The sequence below is a fragment of the Lethenteron reissneri genome, chromosome 48 (assembly GCF_015708825.2).
Source record: "Lethenteron reissneri isolate LAM-NWPU_2019-01 chromosome 48, ASM1570882v1, whole genome shotgun sequence".
NCBI lineage: Eukaryota > Metazoa > Chordata > Hyperoartia > Petromyzontiformes > Petromyzontidae > Lethenteron > Lethenteron reissneri.
In genome coordinates this window covers 8211038-8227482 of record NC_083826.1, presented here as the reverse complement: position 1 = coordinate 8227482, position 16445 = coordinate 8211038, and the positions used below count along the sequence as shown (strand labels likewise).

General features: G+C 47.2%; 1 protein-coding gene across 2 annotated transcripts in view; it reads right to left on the bottom strand.

Moving 5' to 3' along the window:
- Positions 1 to 11824, bottom strand: part of LOC133354775 (regulator of G-protein signaling 8-like) — a 125094-nt gene extending 113270 nt beyond the window's left edge. For both annotated transcript variants that reach the window (XM_061571890.1, XM_061571891.1), the window contains exons 1-2: positions 11762 to 11824; positions 4839 to 4920 (exon numbers count right to left, since the gene is read on the bottom strand). In XM_061571890.1, the coding sequence (XP_061427874.1) occupies positions 4839 to 4844 (6 nt within the window). In that variant the 5' untranslated portion in view covers positions 4845 to 4920; positions 11762 to 11824. The remainder of the gene's footprint in view (positions 1 to 4838; positions 4921 to 11761) is intronic.
- Positions 11825 to 16445: the final 4621 nt, after the last annotated feature.

The following is a 16445-nucleotide window of genomic DNA, read 5'->3' as shown; positions in this document are numbered from 1 at the left end:
GAGCAGCAACTCGGCCACGGTCCTCCCTTACTATCCCATCAGAGATGGACACACACCAGCCTCGTATAGTCCGATGCTTTATAGCCCAGGGAAGGTTCATCCCCCAGCAATGCCAGACCCCCTGTACTCCCCCCACGGGGCAATGTTCTCTTATAGAGACAATAACACCCTAACCCAGATCCCGTGAGCCCCCGGCACACCAGATTCAGTCTGCCACCGCACAACTGAACCATGACTCCCCGAGCCATATGAGCACATGGCCCATTAGTTTAAGACATACCACGGAGGTTTCGCCTCCGGGCTGTCAGGTCAGCCATCAGCCATAGGCCGATGTGACCACAACTCGTGCATCACCCAATCAACGATGGCAGGCATAACAGATGGAATATTTGCCCCACCTCGGTTTATCCCGCGCGCTCAAAATGGCGTCCCCCTTCGCCCAGCGCGTTCGCGCAATATCTCGCGCGCACTCAAAATGGCGGCCCTTTCCGCAAAGCGCATCGTCGCCATACCCCGCGTGCGCGCAAAATGGCGGCCCAACGTGCGAACACGTGGCCAGTTTTCTCCATTCGTGCACCCCAGCTTTCCTTAGCTGGGGGTCACAAGACGCATCTCCCGTCACATTATAACAACCCCACCAACGATAGACGCACAGCCCCAGCTTGCTGCGCACAGCTGTCATCGTGGAATTTTTAACCAATATTTTACCAACCACATTAGTTACACAACCCAACTCGCCAAGCAACTCGTGGCTGCATGCGATCAACCGAATACGCGACGCCACTTGGCGCCAATTTACGGTCCCATTAGCATTAACCTTTGAGACACCCACAACGGCGTCATCACGCACCCTCAAAGCGCGCTCTCTCTCTCAAAAAGCGCAATTACCCATAATATACACGAAATCTCGTGTGCACAACACCAATACAACCGAATTTTAGGGTCCCCCTCTATAATATACACGCAATCTCGTGTGCACAACACCAATACAACCGAATTTTAGGGTCCCCCTCTATAATATACACGCAATCTCGTGTGCACAACAACCATACAACCAATTATTTGGGTCCCCCTCGAATTTGTTACCAATTTCCAACAGGTACGCACAATATAATAACAATCCCAATTCCAATAATCAACCACTGCATCGCACCCCATAACCATACAGAACGGTATAACAGCACATGCAATCAGCATATCGCGATCACACGCGCACATTTAAGCACAATAGCAAGCAGATCTGCAGGCAACCAACACACCATTAATCCTGTCGTAACTTTGCAGCAACAACACAATTATTCTCTCTCTTGCAACAATCGCATCGCACACAGCACCTCGCAGCACAATACACCAAAAAAATATATATATATTTTTTTCCAATTAAGCCCATCACACAAGGTAACCCACAAATAATACAGCGCAAGATACCTGACGCTCCCAAGTTAACAATTAACTTCACCATCAAGATAACAACTCCACGCAGCAGCGCACACACACAATTTGACACTCAGCAAATACAGCAGACTCTCCGTCCATTCTCAACACACGCACACACTTATATTGACACCAAGCAACAAGCAGATAGCGCGTTCATCGTTATTACACACATATACACACAGTCCGAACCGCGCTCCGCACAATCGAGTCATAAGAGAAAACCAAAATAGCCCCCCCCCGGCCCTCGAAAGATGAGTGAGGTGTGTGTTAAGGCCGGGTGCGTATCGTTATGACTCGCCCGGGGCTGCAGCAAGAAGAGGACGGCAGGGTGGCAACTTGAGACGCCTCGCAGAACTCGTTCGGCGACTTGACGGCTCCGTTGTCACGCACCCGAACCAGGACGGGAAGCTCCCGCCCCAGCAGCTGCAGCATCGGCGTCTTCTCCTCGCAGCACCCCCTCGAAAAACAGCAGCTCACAGCAGGCTGCTCACCCCGCGGCACCTCCAGATGGCAGCGCAAGGCTGCCTCTCCGCCGCGATGTTGAAGATGGCGGCGTCCTCCCGCCGCGGTGAAGACAAGATGGCGGCTTCCCGCCGTTTCTCCCCTGCCACGCCCAAGATGGCGTCTTCGTGCCACGTGGCAATGGCGCTGGCAGCGCAGGAAAGGCAGAGGCCTGCGGATCACCACCGGGCCTCCCCGACGTCGTCCTCGGCGTGGTGAACTCACACAGTCGCGCCAGCACGATTTTCAAGGTCCCCATCTGCATCACCATCTGTCTCCATCGTAAGTTGGCATCCTCCGGCACAGACAGGTCCACCGACGCGGCGACACCTTGCTCACCCGGACCCGTACTCGTTCCAGAACGGATCTCCTCTTCCATCGCAGGCAGGTCCACTGTCTGAGGAAGGTCGTCGTCGTCGGATGATGTAGCAGGAATATTTTTTTTTTTATTTTCTTCTTTCTCTCAGTTGTTTTGAGATGCCGTTTCACTTCTGACTCCAGTGTAATAAAAGGACTCAGACACTTCTTGCTGACTCCGTGTCCTTTATTTGGGGTTCGCGTTCTCCTTCCCACACGGCACTCCTCCTGAGACTCTCTCCCTGGCAGCCCCACATCTGCCTTCGCTCCCGTAGCCTTCCACGCTCCTGCAGCTCCGCTGCAGGCTCTTGGTACAGCCCTCTGGCTGCTCCCCCAGCAGCTCCATCTCTGCTCCCTGTTCCTCCGTGCGTGGCGATCTCGCCACCTCCCAATGTCAGCCCTTCGTGGCCTCTATGGCTATCTCGCCATTTCCTACCTCAGCCCTTCGTGGCCTCTGTGGCTATCTCGCCATTTCCTACCTCAGCCCTTCGTGGCCTCTGTGGCTATCTCGCCACTTCCTACCTCAATCCTCCACTCTCTCTTCCACCCCGCTGGCTGGCGCCGTCATGAGCCCCTCAGCCACCAGGCTGAGGCACGGCGACCACCCAACGTGTTCACCACCCTTCACTCCCCCGACTGACCCAGATAGCTTCCTGTCTCCCCGCTATAACTTCTCCCCCACGTCACCCTGACTCCTCCCTCTCGGATCGTCATATCCGCCCCGCCCATTTACGCCCGCATTACATATATACAGATTAAGGGGGGGGAGGAGCCAGGATGGGCCGTGGGGGAGGGTTCAATTAAGCCTCCTTTTGTTATGCTGCAGGGGGTTATGGGGAGGGCGCCGTGTGTTAACTTCATTGGTTACCAGCGTCTTGAAGGGGATGTTAGATTGTACCTCCTGAAAATGCATTTTACTCACAGGGCTTCAAACCTGGAGGGTATATGACTCGCAGAGCAGTAGTTCACTGTTGGATGAGGGCCTCCCCCAGACCACATGGGCAGTTGTTGGGTTTAATTGACGATGCTTAACCAGGCTGGCCGGTGTGGGCTGGTGAAGCAGGTTAAGCATCGATGTACAATAAATGCAAGAATGTATTTCCCTGCACTGTACTCTGCTGCCCATCACATAGCCATGAAAGCCTTTGATAACCTGTTTATCTACGTATGCGTGTTGAACTTCTCTGGGACTGTACGTAGCCAACCACGCGAATCGGAGGTACGGGGGAAGGCAAGCAAACTTACGCAAAAAAAGCAGTTCTAAAGAAATGTGTTTTCAATCTAGATGTATGCATGGTGGTCGCCGATCCTATCGTTATCCAGGCCTAACTCTGCTTAGGTTTTCAGATATGACAACATTGAGGCGATGTTAGTCATCTGAGTCTGTGGATTTCATTTAGTCTTTCTCATAGTCTAGTCGACGAAAGCGGTCAATAATATAGCCCACCTGTATTTATTAAATGAGAGGATTACGCAATTTCCACACCCCAAATATGATCATGTTAGCATATCATTAGATGCTCTTACATTAATATACAGCCAGTGATCATTGTCGGTCTTCCTCAGTGGGCAGCAGTCTCTCCTAAAGTTACTAAATTATTTTAATCTGAATCTTCATCTGGACGAGTCAATCGTCAATCTCGGCACGAGTCACGCGTTGGTCCTCGGCGGCCCATCGTAGCGGATTAAAAAAATAAGCGTGAAACATTTCATCGACAAAACGGTTTCCGTCGCCGATTTCATCAACGCCGTCAATTCTGGATCGAGCGCATCCGGCGACCGCCGGGGGCGGCACGACCACGCCGGTACCCACCACGATGCCTGGTGGCGTCACAAACGAGGGTCGCTAACGAGGCTCAGCTAATGAGGCTCTCTAACGAGGCTCTCTAACGAGGGTCGCTAACGAGGTTCGCTAACGAGGTTCGCTAACGAGGGTCGGCTAACAAGGCTCTCTAAAGAGGCTCGCTAATAAGGGTCGCTAACGAGGCTTGGCTAACGAGGCTCTCTAACGAGGCTCGGCTAACGAGGCTCTCTAACGAGGCTCGGCTAACGAGGCTCTCTAACAAGGCTTGGCTAACGAGGCTCTCTAACGAGGCTCGGCTAACGAGGCTCTCTAACAAGGCTTGGCTAACGAGGCTCTCTAACGAGGCTCGGCTAACAAGGCTCCCTAACGAAGGTCGCTAACGAGAGTTGCTAACAAGGCTCTCTAACGAGGTTCACTAACGAGGCTCCCTAACGAGGCTTGGCTAACGAGGCTCCCTAACGAGGGTCGCTAACGAGGGTCGCTAACAAGGCTCTCTAACGAGGTTCACTAACGAGGCTCCCTAACGAGGCTTGGCTAACGAGGCTCTCTAACGAGGCTTGGCTAACGAGGCTCCCTAACGAGGCTCGGATAAAGAGGCATCGGCGAACGGGGCTCGGCTAACGATGGTCACGAACGAGGGTCGCGAGTGAGGCTCCCCCAGCGAGGCTGGCCCAGAGGAAAGGGGCGCCGCTGGCGCCAGCTCGCCGCGGGGCGGCAGCACGCGCGGCCGTGTCCTCACCCGCATCCACAGACTGCACCCGCACGGGGGAGTCGCAGCAGATGGTGAAGCCGTATCCCTCGGCTCCACGCTCGATCTCCATCTGCGGAGGAAGAGACGTCAATCGCTCAGGTGGTGGCCTTATGGGCTTCACGTGGTCGTTGAGTTTTTGTTTATTTACTTTGAGTGATTTGCTCACCTTTCCTATACAGGGTGTTGGAAACAGATTGACCCAAGTTCGTTATATCTCTGCAACCACGAACCGTCCATGAATGAAACTCTTACCACTTGAAAGGGTGGGCATAGAGTTTCAAATGATTACCGCGAGATGCCTCTCCCAGCGCACAAACAGCCCCTAGCCTCAGTCATTCGCAAGACACACTGCTTCAACATTGGATAGGTCGCACAGGACCCCAAGACTTGGCGCTACACTCTTGGCCCCCAAGATCCCCAGACATCACCACACCCTGCGACTTTTTCTTGTGGGGATACGTCAAAGACCGCGGTGTTTTTGTGCCACCATTAGCGACTAATCTGGATGACCTCAAAAACAGAATCACGGTAGCGGTGACTGCAGAGGAAGAAGACACTTTGAGAGGCATTTGGGACGAATTCAACTATCGTCTCATTGTTGTTCGTACAGCAGGTGGAGGGCACATAGAGCATTTATATCATGGTTAGTAAAATTTGATAACTCATTAAACCGTTTGTAACTTTTGGTGTAATTATAACATGTTGCCATCGTGAAATATACTGCTTTGAAATTGGGTTCCACTTATATTAAACACCTTTGCACTGCTATCGTTTTTTTTTTCATATTGGTTGTTGTTGTAACTTTCTGACCCACCCCCAACTGGACATCTGTGAAGAGCAGCTTCATAGCACTTCAGATTTCTCCAGCATCGATAAAGATTCCGATTCTGATTGGTGTGGTGGGGTCGTTGTTCCCAGTGCTTATTAGCAGTCGTGGATCCAAGTCGGGGGTGATTGCAATAATTCTTCTCTCTCCCATGCCCCGTTGAGATGTGAAAGTTCATATTTTATCAATGTTTACCACAGACAATACGTTTTTTAAATATATATTTCGCATTTCTGTAAGGTGCTACGTTTTAGGACCATCCACCTATCCACCAATCCCCACCTTCCCCCTCGTCTGGGAAGTTTCTTGACCTGCCTCTGGTGATTGGTTAGATTACAGGTGGCGTCTGTGAAACTTGTCCCCCCATGTCGTCGCGGATATAATAGGAGTTGTATTTTGCTGTAATTACCGTATTCTCCAGATTACGACAGACATCTGTTTCCCTGTATTTAGAGCAAACGTTTTGGGGCACATCGTATAATCTTGTAGGTGCGTTGCGCGAGACACATTTGCATAATTGCAGTGACACCGGGGCACAAGCGCGGGATGCGTCTTACTTTTGTGGAGCGTTTCATAATCTGGAAAATATAGAATATTAAATCTATGAAACTGCTGGCTTCCCTGCTCAGTGCTGATGCTGACTATCCGCGCGCCACTGCGTATTGAAAATTTCCGTCATCGGCATAATCGTCGATTTGTCTCACCTTGTTGAATGGAGAAAAAAGCCGACTTTAGAAATACCCTTATTTTTTCTTCTCCGTAATGTTATGCTTGTTTATCAATATCTACTGAGCTCACAGTGACCACGCCTCTGCTTCGTGCACAATACCGTGAAACGTGATTTTGATTTACGGAGCGCCTGGAAGTGACCGCATCTCAAAATGTCGTACAAATACTGGGCAGAAGATAATTACAGGGCAAATGGGGTTGATGGTGGTACGGAGAGGTTCATGCAAATGCTCAGTATCAAGGGGGTGAACATTAGTGGCCACTGACGACCAGTTATCTTGAGGGTAATAAATGCGTGCCATTAAAAACGCACGTAACCGCTTGCATAAAATACTGCACATTCTAGATGACGAGCAGAAGGCAAAACAGCGATAGGTCAGTGAATGTAGCTTCGTGGAACTTTGATCCCTCTGCCCCAAATCGATGTATCGATCTACCGGACAGAGTAAAGTTAGTAAAACTCAGTTTTATAAAGCGCCATTCACACAAGGCCTCACAGCGCTGCACAGACTGTTCCGACTAATCCACTCTGTGTTCAATCACCACACTGCAGGTCGCAACACTTTTATTTCTGCTTCTTCCCTCGCGCTGTTAAATCTTTAGAGTTCCCTCCGATCGTCTCTTCCCACACATTCGTCTAAGCGTTGCTCAATTCAAGAAACGCATTAACTCTCGTCAAATTACGCATTCAAAGGTGTCTTTTGTAGCTGGCCGCTTGAGGCTTTCGGCCAGTGCTCAGCGGCCGTGAATTTAAAATATTTACGCGTGTAGATGAAATGCCCCAAAAACGTCCCAATGCAGAACACTCGTGCAAAAAAATTCATCTTGAGACGAAGTGAGGTCTTCCCCAGAAAACAAAGGCCATTTGTGAATAATGCCTCACGTGCAGTGCTTTAATTAGCGCACTGAGGAAAATGTTCTCTTACAGCGCATTATGCAACTGGCTCGTGGCTACCATCGTGGGCATTGCACAAGTTCCCCCTGTGAAGAAGACAGGTGTTGGCCCGGCAACACATTGACAATGAAGGGCACTTACAGTCCACTCTCGATTATCCACGAACGGTTTATCTGATTTGCGGATTCACCGCGCACCTGAGATTTTGACATAAATTCGTAACTCTCCATGGATGTTCCCTTAAGCCCAAATTAATAATCTAAGAAACAGTTACACATTGTTACTCTTGGAAATTTTTTTTACAAGTCACGTGCTTAAACCGAGCAAATATGTTGCTTTGGTTAATCCGAAATCCACGTGGTTGCCTCTACAGTACAGTAGCTGCATGTCTTGACAACGGTGGGCCGAGTTTGATTGACGTGGCTCTGCTGCTGCCGACTTAGTGGGCAGATTCTTCTGTGTGGGAGCAGGAAAGTGTCATCACTGAGCAACTCAAAATTCTTAACTTAAAACACAATGTATACCGATGTTAGTGGTTTTTGGCATAAAACCTGCGGGAAATTGAATTTTTTGGATTATTCGCAATTTTGAATTATCCACGGCCATCTTCCCCGTCAATTAGCACGGATAATTATCGAGAGTCTACTGTATAGAACATTGAGATTACACGGAGTTTTAAAAATCTATCCCTCTACCGATACTGAGGCCTAGTTCGGCCAGTCTGACTTTCTGTCTCATCCATGCTGCAATCAACCGTCAGACACCGCAGGTCACAATACTTTTTCTGTTCTTGTAAATTGCTAAACCCACCTCTACTGGACATCTGTGAAAAAGGGCTTCATAGCTCATCGGATTTCTCCAGTCGATGTGATTCCAACTTCCCTTTCTTCCCTCCCACTACTCCACTTCGGAATCCCCCTCCCCCCATCGTCTCGTCCAACACAACTTACAGAAGCCCTTAGTTAATGAACTGCAATGAATCATGACCAAGGTCAAGGGGTCATCGCAGCTATTGCTGCTGATGATACATCACCTCGCACCGCAACTTCCTGCCTTCCTTCTTCTACAATCTGCAATTGCTGCACGTTCCAGAGGTGACCTGTGATACATATGGTACCTGTATCTGGATTTTAGTCGACTACCAGATGGATTTCTCCTTATCATTTGTGTGACGTTAAACGATGATTATGGGGGGGGGGGGCATGGGACGTGTGATTGGCGTTCATGATCATGACGATGAACCACCAGGTTTCTTGGCTTGCTGTGATGTGCGGCCCGGAGTTCACAATGCCCAAAAAACAATGCCTATCAAAGCCTAATTCTACATAAATACGTTGGCAATAACTCAACATATGTAACATGTATGTAACATACATACATGCTAAATTAATATTCGCTTCGAGTAAAATGCATTTAGTAAGAAAAACTAAACTGTGAACAAGAGATAAGAAATAGGATTAAAGGTAAGTAGCTCAAATATCGACTAAGCCATTTGGGTAAATACTGGTCACTGTCATCGGACAAAATGAGCGAGGAGTCCCAAGCTGTTTCGATATAAAATCTCGACTGGATCACATTGTTTGTTGTGTATTGTCTGTACGGCAGTCATTCCCTTTCCTCTTCTTCTTTAGAACGACTTTTTGTGTCGAATTTGTTGTCTTTCCCCCGCACCTCTGATTAACACGGTTGGCTACGTACGGTGCGAAAGAAGTTCAGCATACATACATGCATACGTTTGGTACACTGTACTGTTGTATGCAATCATACTGGTAGGAACCTCCTGGTTACACCAGCCCACAGGGGATTATTGTGTCCGTCCGTCCGTCGTGCATCCGAAAATGGGAGTGGTGGGGCTGGGTGGAGAGGGGAGGGTGGAAAGGGGCTGGGTGGGGAGGGGCTGGGTGGGGAATGGAGGGTGGGGAGGGGCTGGGTGGGGGGTGGGAGGGGTGAGGCTGGCTGGGGAGGGGCTGGTCACCCTGTGGTGCCCTTATAAAATTCAACGTTTAACCTACTCACGCCGGCTTGTGCCCGCCCTCACAGTCGGCCATATTTGCGGAATACACCACGCCGCCGTTGACCCTGGCCATTGACCGAGCAACCCGACGTTCCTACCAGCTCCCTCCGCAGGAATGTGTTTTCCATACTAAGCACAGTACTTCGGTTGTTGTTGTTATCATCTCAAGCCTCTTGTTATTGCACCTCGATATGTATTGCATGGAGGGCCACGGTATACATGATGATTGTCATTTCATTGTCAATTAAAAACAAATAGTTTTGTGAAACAACATTATTACAATTTATGGTCGCGTGTCAATATCCCACCATGTAATAGGAGTTGTTTTTACCATACTTCAGGATGGAGCCCAGGACTGGTTCAGATTATAATCAATCTTGATTTGAAGCTTTCGTAACTGCAGGAATCCATACTCTTTGGTTCTTTCGGTAAAGTCACGTAAGGTATAATTATTTTATTTTATACCTATGTGACTTTACCGAAAGAACCAAAGAGTACGGATTATAATCACTCGCCACTAACACCAGTCATGGCCGGGAATCAAACTCAGGTTTCCCGATTCCAGAGCGCACTTTGATGACAACTCCACTCATTTCACTTTCGTATTCATGCCCCTAGCAAATTTGCAACGGCTTTTGAATGCGGTAAAAGTTTCTGTGCGATTCGCTCCTCTCACACGTGACCACAGAGCCCTCTGGTGTCAAGAACCCTGTGGTGCTCGTTTAGTCCACAGCTCGCAAATGAATTTAAGGTCGGAGCCAAAATTTAATAACAACGGCAACAATTCCCAAACACCCAAATTGTACCCACGAACGTCTCGCCTGTTTTGGAATTTCCAGCAATGGCGCAGGACCACGAACGAGAGCTGAGCACTGGCACGCACTCCCCGAAGCGGAGAGACACTTTGACCGATGACTTCGGCTGCTCGTTCACCTCGACAATCACTCACTTATCCATGCGCCCGTTCATTTGCCTGGCCATGCATGTCACACTACGACTATTTGTCTTACGGATGTGCACACAAAGCACGAGATAGGCTGGCAATGTTCGCTTTAATCTGCCCACTTTTAAATTGCTCCAGCTCCGACGTGCCAAGTGTTAAGATAATGTTGTTTTTTTGCGGGGGGTAGACATCAGTACAGTAATAATCTGTGCTTATATGAATACAGCATTACGTATTATTCAAATGGACAAATCGAGCTCATTCAACACACAAGGCGCCCTGAAGATGTTATCTTTTATTGCTTGTGTGTATACCCCTACGAGACAAAAATATCAGAAACTTTATTTAGACTGGAGGAATCTGATGAGCTATGAAGCTCTTCTTCACATATGTCCAGTGTAGAATAGAGTTTACTTGCACCTGTGCCTAACATTTTTTTTTCTGCGTCCTCTGCTTTTTCACTCCACATTTATAAACATGTGTTAAGAGTATTTGACTGCTATAAATGTCCACGTAAATAAGCCACTTTGCTGAGCTATCATTTGTGGCCAGGTCGCTTCTGAAAAAGAGTCACATAGCTCAGTGAGCCTTACCTATTAAAATAAAAAGATATAATTTAGTAGTGTTAAATATCGATTTAAAGCTTTCATGACTGCAGGGATCCATATTCTTTTCTCTTTCGGTAAAGTCACATAGAAGGGAAATAATACAATAATAAAAATAAAACTATACAATTATGACGACGTTTCGATTGCAACACAAGCAATCGTCATCAGGTGCGAAAACCACAGCAAGAAAATGTTCTTGCTGTGGTGAGAATTTTATTGTTTTATTTTTATTATTTTATTATTTCCCTTCTACGTGACTTTACCGAAAGAACCAAGAATATCGTTTTAAATAGTTTAGATTAGATGAATGATGGCTCAATACCACTTTATCTTATGATTGTGATGACAGAGGTGATTTTCAATATTGATGTCACATGCACGACGCGAGGCTACAGAGCGTGTACCGGTGGGCCTGACACTGACATCTGCACCCTTTTTTATAAACGCCGTCCCGTGTATTGTCAAAAAGGCTTGGCAAGCATTTTGCCGAGGTGGACTTCTCCACAAACGTGGCTGTCGCCTGATGAAGCCAGTTCTAATTACTGGCGAAACGTCGTACTCAGATTGTAAATGTTGTGGCTTGGCTCTCCAACACACAACCGGTGTGCTGTGCTAGTAACGAATTGGCATGTTCTGTTTACGTGACAACCCTTACTAGTTGGCTGTGTCGGGTGGTGGTGGGTTTTAACGACACATTTATATATTATATATAGTGATATTTTTTGTTAATTCACTTTATTTTTATAATTTTATTGTTATTATATTTTTTCTATCTACGTGACTTTACCGAAAGAACCATAGAATACATTTATATATCCACACGATCTACCCCAAAAAAAAACCGGTATTATGGATGACATTGGTCGTGAAAGCCTGCACCGTGGTAAACGAATTACCTTCAGCGAGTCCATTTCCGCGTCCTGCCACACCGACTGCTGCAGTAGCCGCATCAGATCAGTCGTGCCTGCGAGAGATTTGGGATTAGTCACCATGGCTTGGGATTCATCATCATGGCTTGGGATTCATCATCATGGCTTGGGATTCATAATCATGACTTGGGATTCATCATCATGGCTTGGGATTCATCACCATGACTTGGGATTCATCACCATGCCTTGGGATTCATCATCATGGCTTGGGATTCATCACCATGCCTTGGGATTCATCATCATGGCTTGGGATTCATCATCATGGCTTGGGATTCATCATCATGGCTTGGGATTCATCACCATGACTTGGGATTAATCACCATGCCTTGGGATTCATCATCATGGCTTGGGATTCATCATCATGGCTTGGGATTCATCACCATGACTTGGGATTCATCACCATGCCTTGGGATTCATCATCATGGCTTGGGATCCATCACCATGCCTTGGGATTCATCATCATGGCTTGGGATTCATCATCATGGCTTGGGATTCATCACCATGACTTGGGATTCATCACCGTGACTTGGGATTCATCACCATGCCTTGGGATTCATCATCATGGCTTGGGATTCATCACCATGCCTTGGGATTCATCATCATGGCTTGGGATTCATCATCATGGCTTGGGATTCATCACCATGCCTTGGGATTCATCACAATGGCTTGGGATTCATCACCATGACTTGGGATTCATCACCATGCCTTGGGATTCATCATCATGGCTTGGGATTCATCATAATGGCTTGGGATTCATCATCATGGCTTGGGATTCATCATCATGGCTTGGGATTCATAATCATGACTTGGGATTCATCACCATGACTTGGGATTCATCACCATGCCTTGGGATTCATCATCATGGCTTGGGATTCATCACCATGCCTTGGGATTCATCATCATGGCTTGGGATTCATCATCATGGCTTGGGATTCATCACCATGGCTTGGGATTCATCATCATGGCTTGGGATTCATCATCATGGCTTGGGATTCATAATCATGACTTGGGATTCATAATCATGGCTTGGGATTCATAATCATGACTTGGGATTCATAATCATGACTTGGGATTCATAATCATGGCTTGGGATTCATAATCATGACTTGTGATTCATAATCATGGCTTGGGATTCATAATCATGACTTGGGATTCATAATCATGGCTTGGGATTCATAATCATGACTTGGGATTCATCACCATGACTTGGGCCACCTAAATGTGAAATTGGAGTTGTTGCTCTGCACCTACAACAGCCGTACGACAAGAAGGAGAATCACGAAAGCTGTCCCGGAGACGTCGACCATCTCTCGCGGTCCTGCGATGCCACAATAATCCCCCGGCTGAGATTTGGGATGACCGAGCGTACAAGCTGTACAGCGGGAGAGTCCCAGGCAGGCACACTGTGCCAACAAAGTTTACTGGCACGGTTCAGTTTTGGGTTGCCCCGATTTACGTACCCATTCCCCCCCCCCCCCCTTGGACCTTTTACATCATTCTAGATTTGAAGCTTTCGTGACTGCAAAGATTCATATTCTTAGGTTTTATCGGTAAAGTCACGTAGGTAAAAAATTAAAATTAATAAAAGTAAAATGAAAATGAAATAAAAATCACGACGTTTCGGAGGCAACACAAGCCTTGTGTTGCCTCCGAAACGTCGTGATTTTTATTTTATTTTTTATTTTACTTTTATTAATTTTAATTTTTTGCCCACGTGACTTTCCTTTTACATCATTTTGCAAATACGTCGTCACTTTATTAACACCGCTACCGGATTTGCGTCGCCTCGACCCGACACTCACGTCGCTGACAGCATCATCCATCCTTTCTGGTATCCGTCCAGCCACCACCCTGATGAATTGCTTAGATTTTTTTAGGTCGTTTCAATATTTGTCGTCACACCTTCAGGAAAGCTCCCCCCCCCCCCCCCACGTAAACCGGGGTATTGCTGTAAATTGCCGCTTGTTTAACGAAAATCAATTATTTCAATAAAGACCACGATTATCCAATTTACTTGTGATCTCCTGACGTGGTAGTTACAACAATGGGCAAGCTTATCGGTTCCGCCCCCACACCACTGTCTACCCAGCTTAATAAACAAGTAGCGCCACAGTGAGTTAAACGGCAGGTCGTCGTGTGGTGGGGTGAGGTGTGGGTACTCTGGCCAGCGCATAAGATTAGGTCAAGATAACGTCTGGAGGGGCTCTCATAATATGCTTCTTGAGGTCTCTCCATTTGAAGCCCTTCTCTCAGCAGTGGCATGAGCAAGCAATTGCAGGGCTGCACCTTACCTTTTCAAGACCACGTGGGCTCAGTCGACCGTGACTGGGATTTGAACTCAAAACCTTCCAATTGTGAGGCGAGCGGTCGACTAAACAGCACCTCCCAGCACATCAGTCACCGATTTGAAACCAATTTCTTGCCCCTTCACAACACACCGCTGTTATATCGTAAAACACCTCGCCGTTCAAGGGCAAATCTGAAAATAACTTCTTCCCAGAGATGCTATGGTGATCTGGAAAAGCTTTTACGACTCTCACCATCGCCGCCGCCAAAGTTGTTAACGCGAGCGGTTGAGAAAACGATAAATCACCGAGTGTCCTGCAGTGGTTGCAGCTGACGTCAGTAAACTGCTGATAAAAAAAAGCGCTTGCTCAGTGGGCATCTTGATCAGTGTGTGTGTACGTTAACTTATCGGCTTATGTGGAGTCAGTTTGCTTGCCATGCATTTGGACACCGAGGGCATTTTTTTAAACTTAATGTTATATTGCAATTGCACTTTTGGCATTGTGTCGAGAGGCGAGGAACTTTCTACGTGGAACTCTGGAGCGAGGAGTGCATCACCCCGTGTCTGAAAACAGTTCCCAGAAGATGAAATTATAGAACCACCACTGAAGTAATTTCAATAGGTCCTCTTAGTCGCAATACGAGGATACCTTTAATACGTTTGTTGTGCGTCAAATCAAAAAGTTTAAAACAAACGCAGAGCTGGAATAAACCAAATTTAGTGAAATGGAAAATTTCATACGATGTTTTTTTTTTCGTAGAGTTATTAGTGACCAGCCTGAGACCATTAACAAACTTGTACTTGAGAACCCAGTTTAATGAAGGCTGACTGACACCTGGATTCCAACCCAACACATTGGTGCTTGCTCAATTTTCTGACAAGTGGATGGTTGCATATATGTTGAACGTCTTTCGCACCGTACATAACCAACCATGCTAATCGGAGATGCGGGGGAAGGACAACAAAACTAAAGACAAAAAGCAGTTCTAAAGAAATTCGTTTTCAAATCTAGATTTAAAAGTGCATAGCCCCAATGGCTTCCTAATATCGCAAGTAAGCGCTTTCCAGACAGCCGCACAAGCGCACCTGAAAGCGCGTGATGCGGTAACCGTCTTTGTCTGATGGGTGGCCCAAAAACCGCTGGATCTTTATATGCAGATGCAAGATGCTTCGCTGGGGATGATGGCCAGTGGTCGAGATTAACGACCAAGTGGCAGCCACAGAGAGAAACACGCCTGAGAGGACGCCTACCGTGGAGATGGAGCGACAACATCGGCTCGTGTGTGGAAGCAAGACGGATTTTGGCACTGCGGGACCATGAAGAATGGCGATACTTTTTGGGAGATCTTTATGCGGCAGTGGATAAATCATGGCCGCTAATCACGATGCGGATATAAAAGTCCAGGGGTCTCTGCGCTCAAACGAGCGCTGGCGCGTCCGCAAATCCCCATTGCTCAGCAGAAACGCATTTAAAATGTGCTGCCTCGGGACACTGTGGGTTAATGCAAGAGTAAATAAGTCCATCTTTTCCATGACGGCACAGGGTTTTCCACAGACGTTTTCATTTGGTGGCAACTCACGTGCATTGTAGAGGTTGCACGGTGGGGTACGGTCACACCGAACTCTCACGACCTTCCCGCTATAGTCCATGTCCGGACCTCCTGTCCTCTGGGACAGGTTTTTCTGAGACTGAACAGCACTGGCTCAGAGCTGAGCTGAAGTGGTTTGAAAGCCCCGGGAGCCTGAAAGCCTAAACAAAAAGTAATAGCTTCATAGGAGTGGGGCTGGTGGGAGAAAGGACGTTGTTCGAGATTAATTTTAAAAAGTCAAAATTCAAAGTGCTCAAGTGGAAGCCTGGTCGTGCTCGTTTCTATTTGTGGCCTGGCATCAGCAGAAATAAATTCCACATTCCTATGGCAGAAACAAGTCTGCCCAGAGGAAAACTTATTTTGGCTTCCCACAAAGTGGTATGTATTTTATGTATCCTGGAGAGATGATAGGCCAACCTACTTGGATTTGAAATCTAACCCTGATACCACCCTGCGAGATCATGCTACATATACAAACTCGTTATCGGTTAATATTTTAGCATTTTCATTTAAACTCAGGAATGTGTTTTTACTGATGCTTATTTTAAAGACATTATATACTTACATATTGTCCACTGCTAATTTCCATATTAACTTTCTATAGGGAGATTCAACCACCACGTGGGATGTGAAATCACAAATTTTGTTTGTGAGTCAATCGCTCTGCCACAGTGCCAACCGGCCAGATAATAAAAAATAGAAGATATAATAATACAAATATATATGTACATAACATTAAAAACACACACTTAGATGCATTGAAATCAATGCAGGG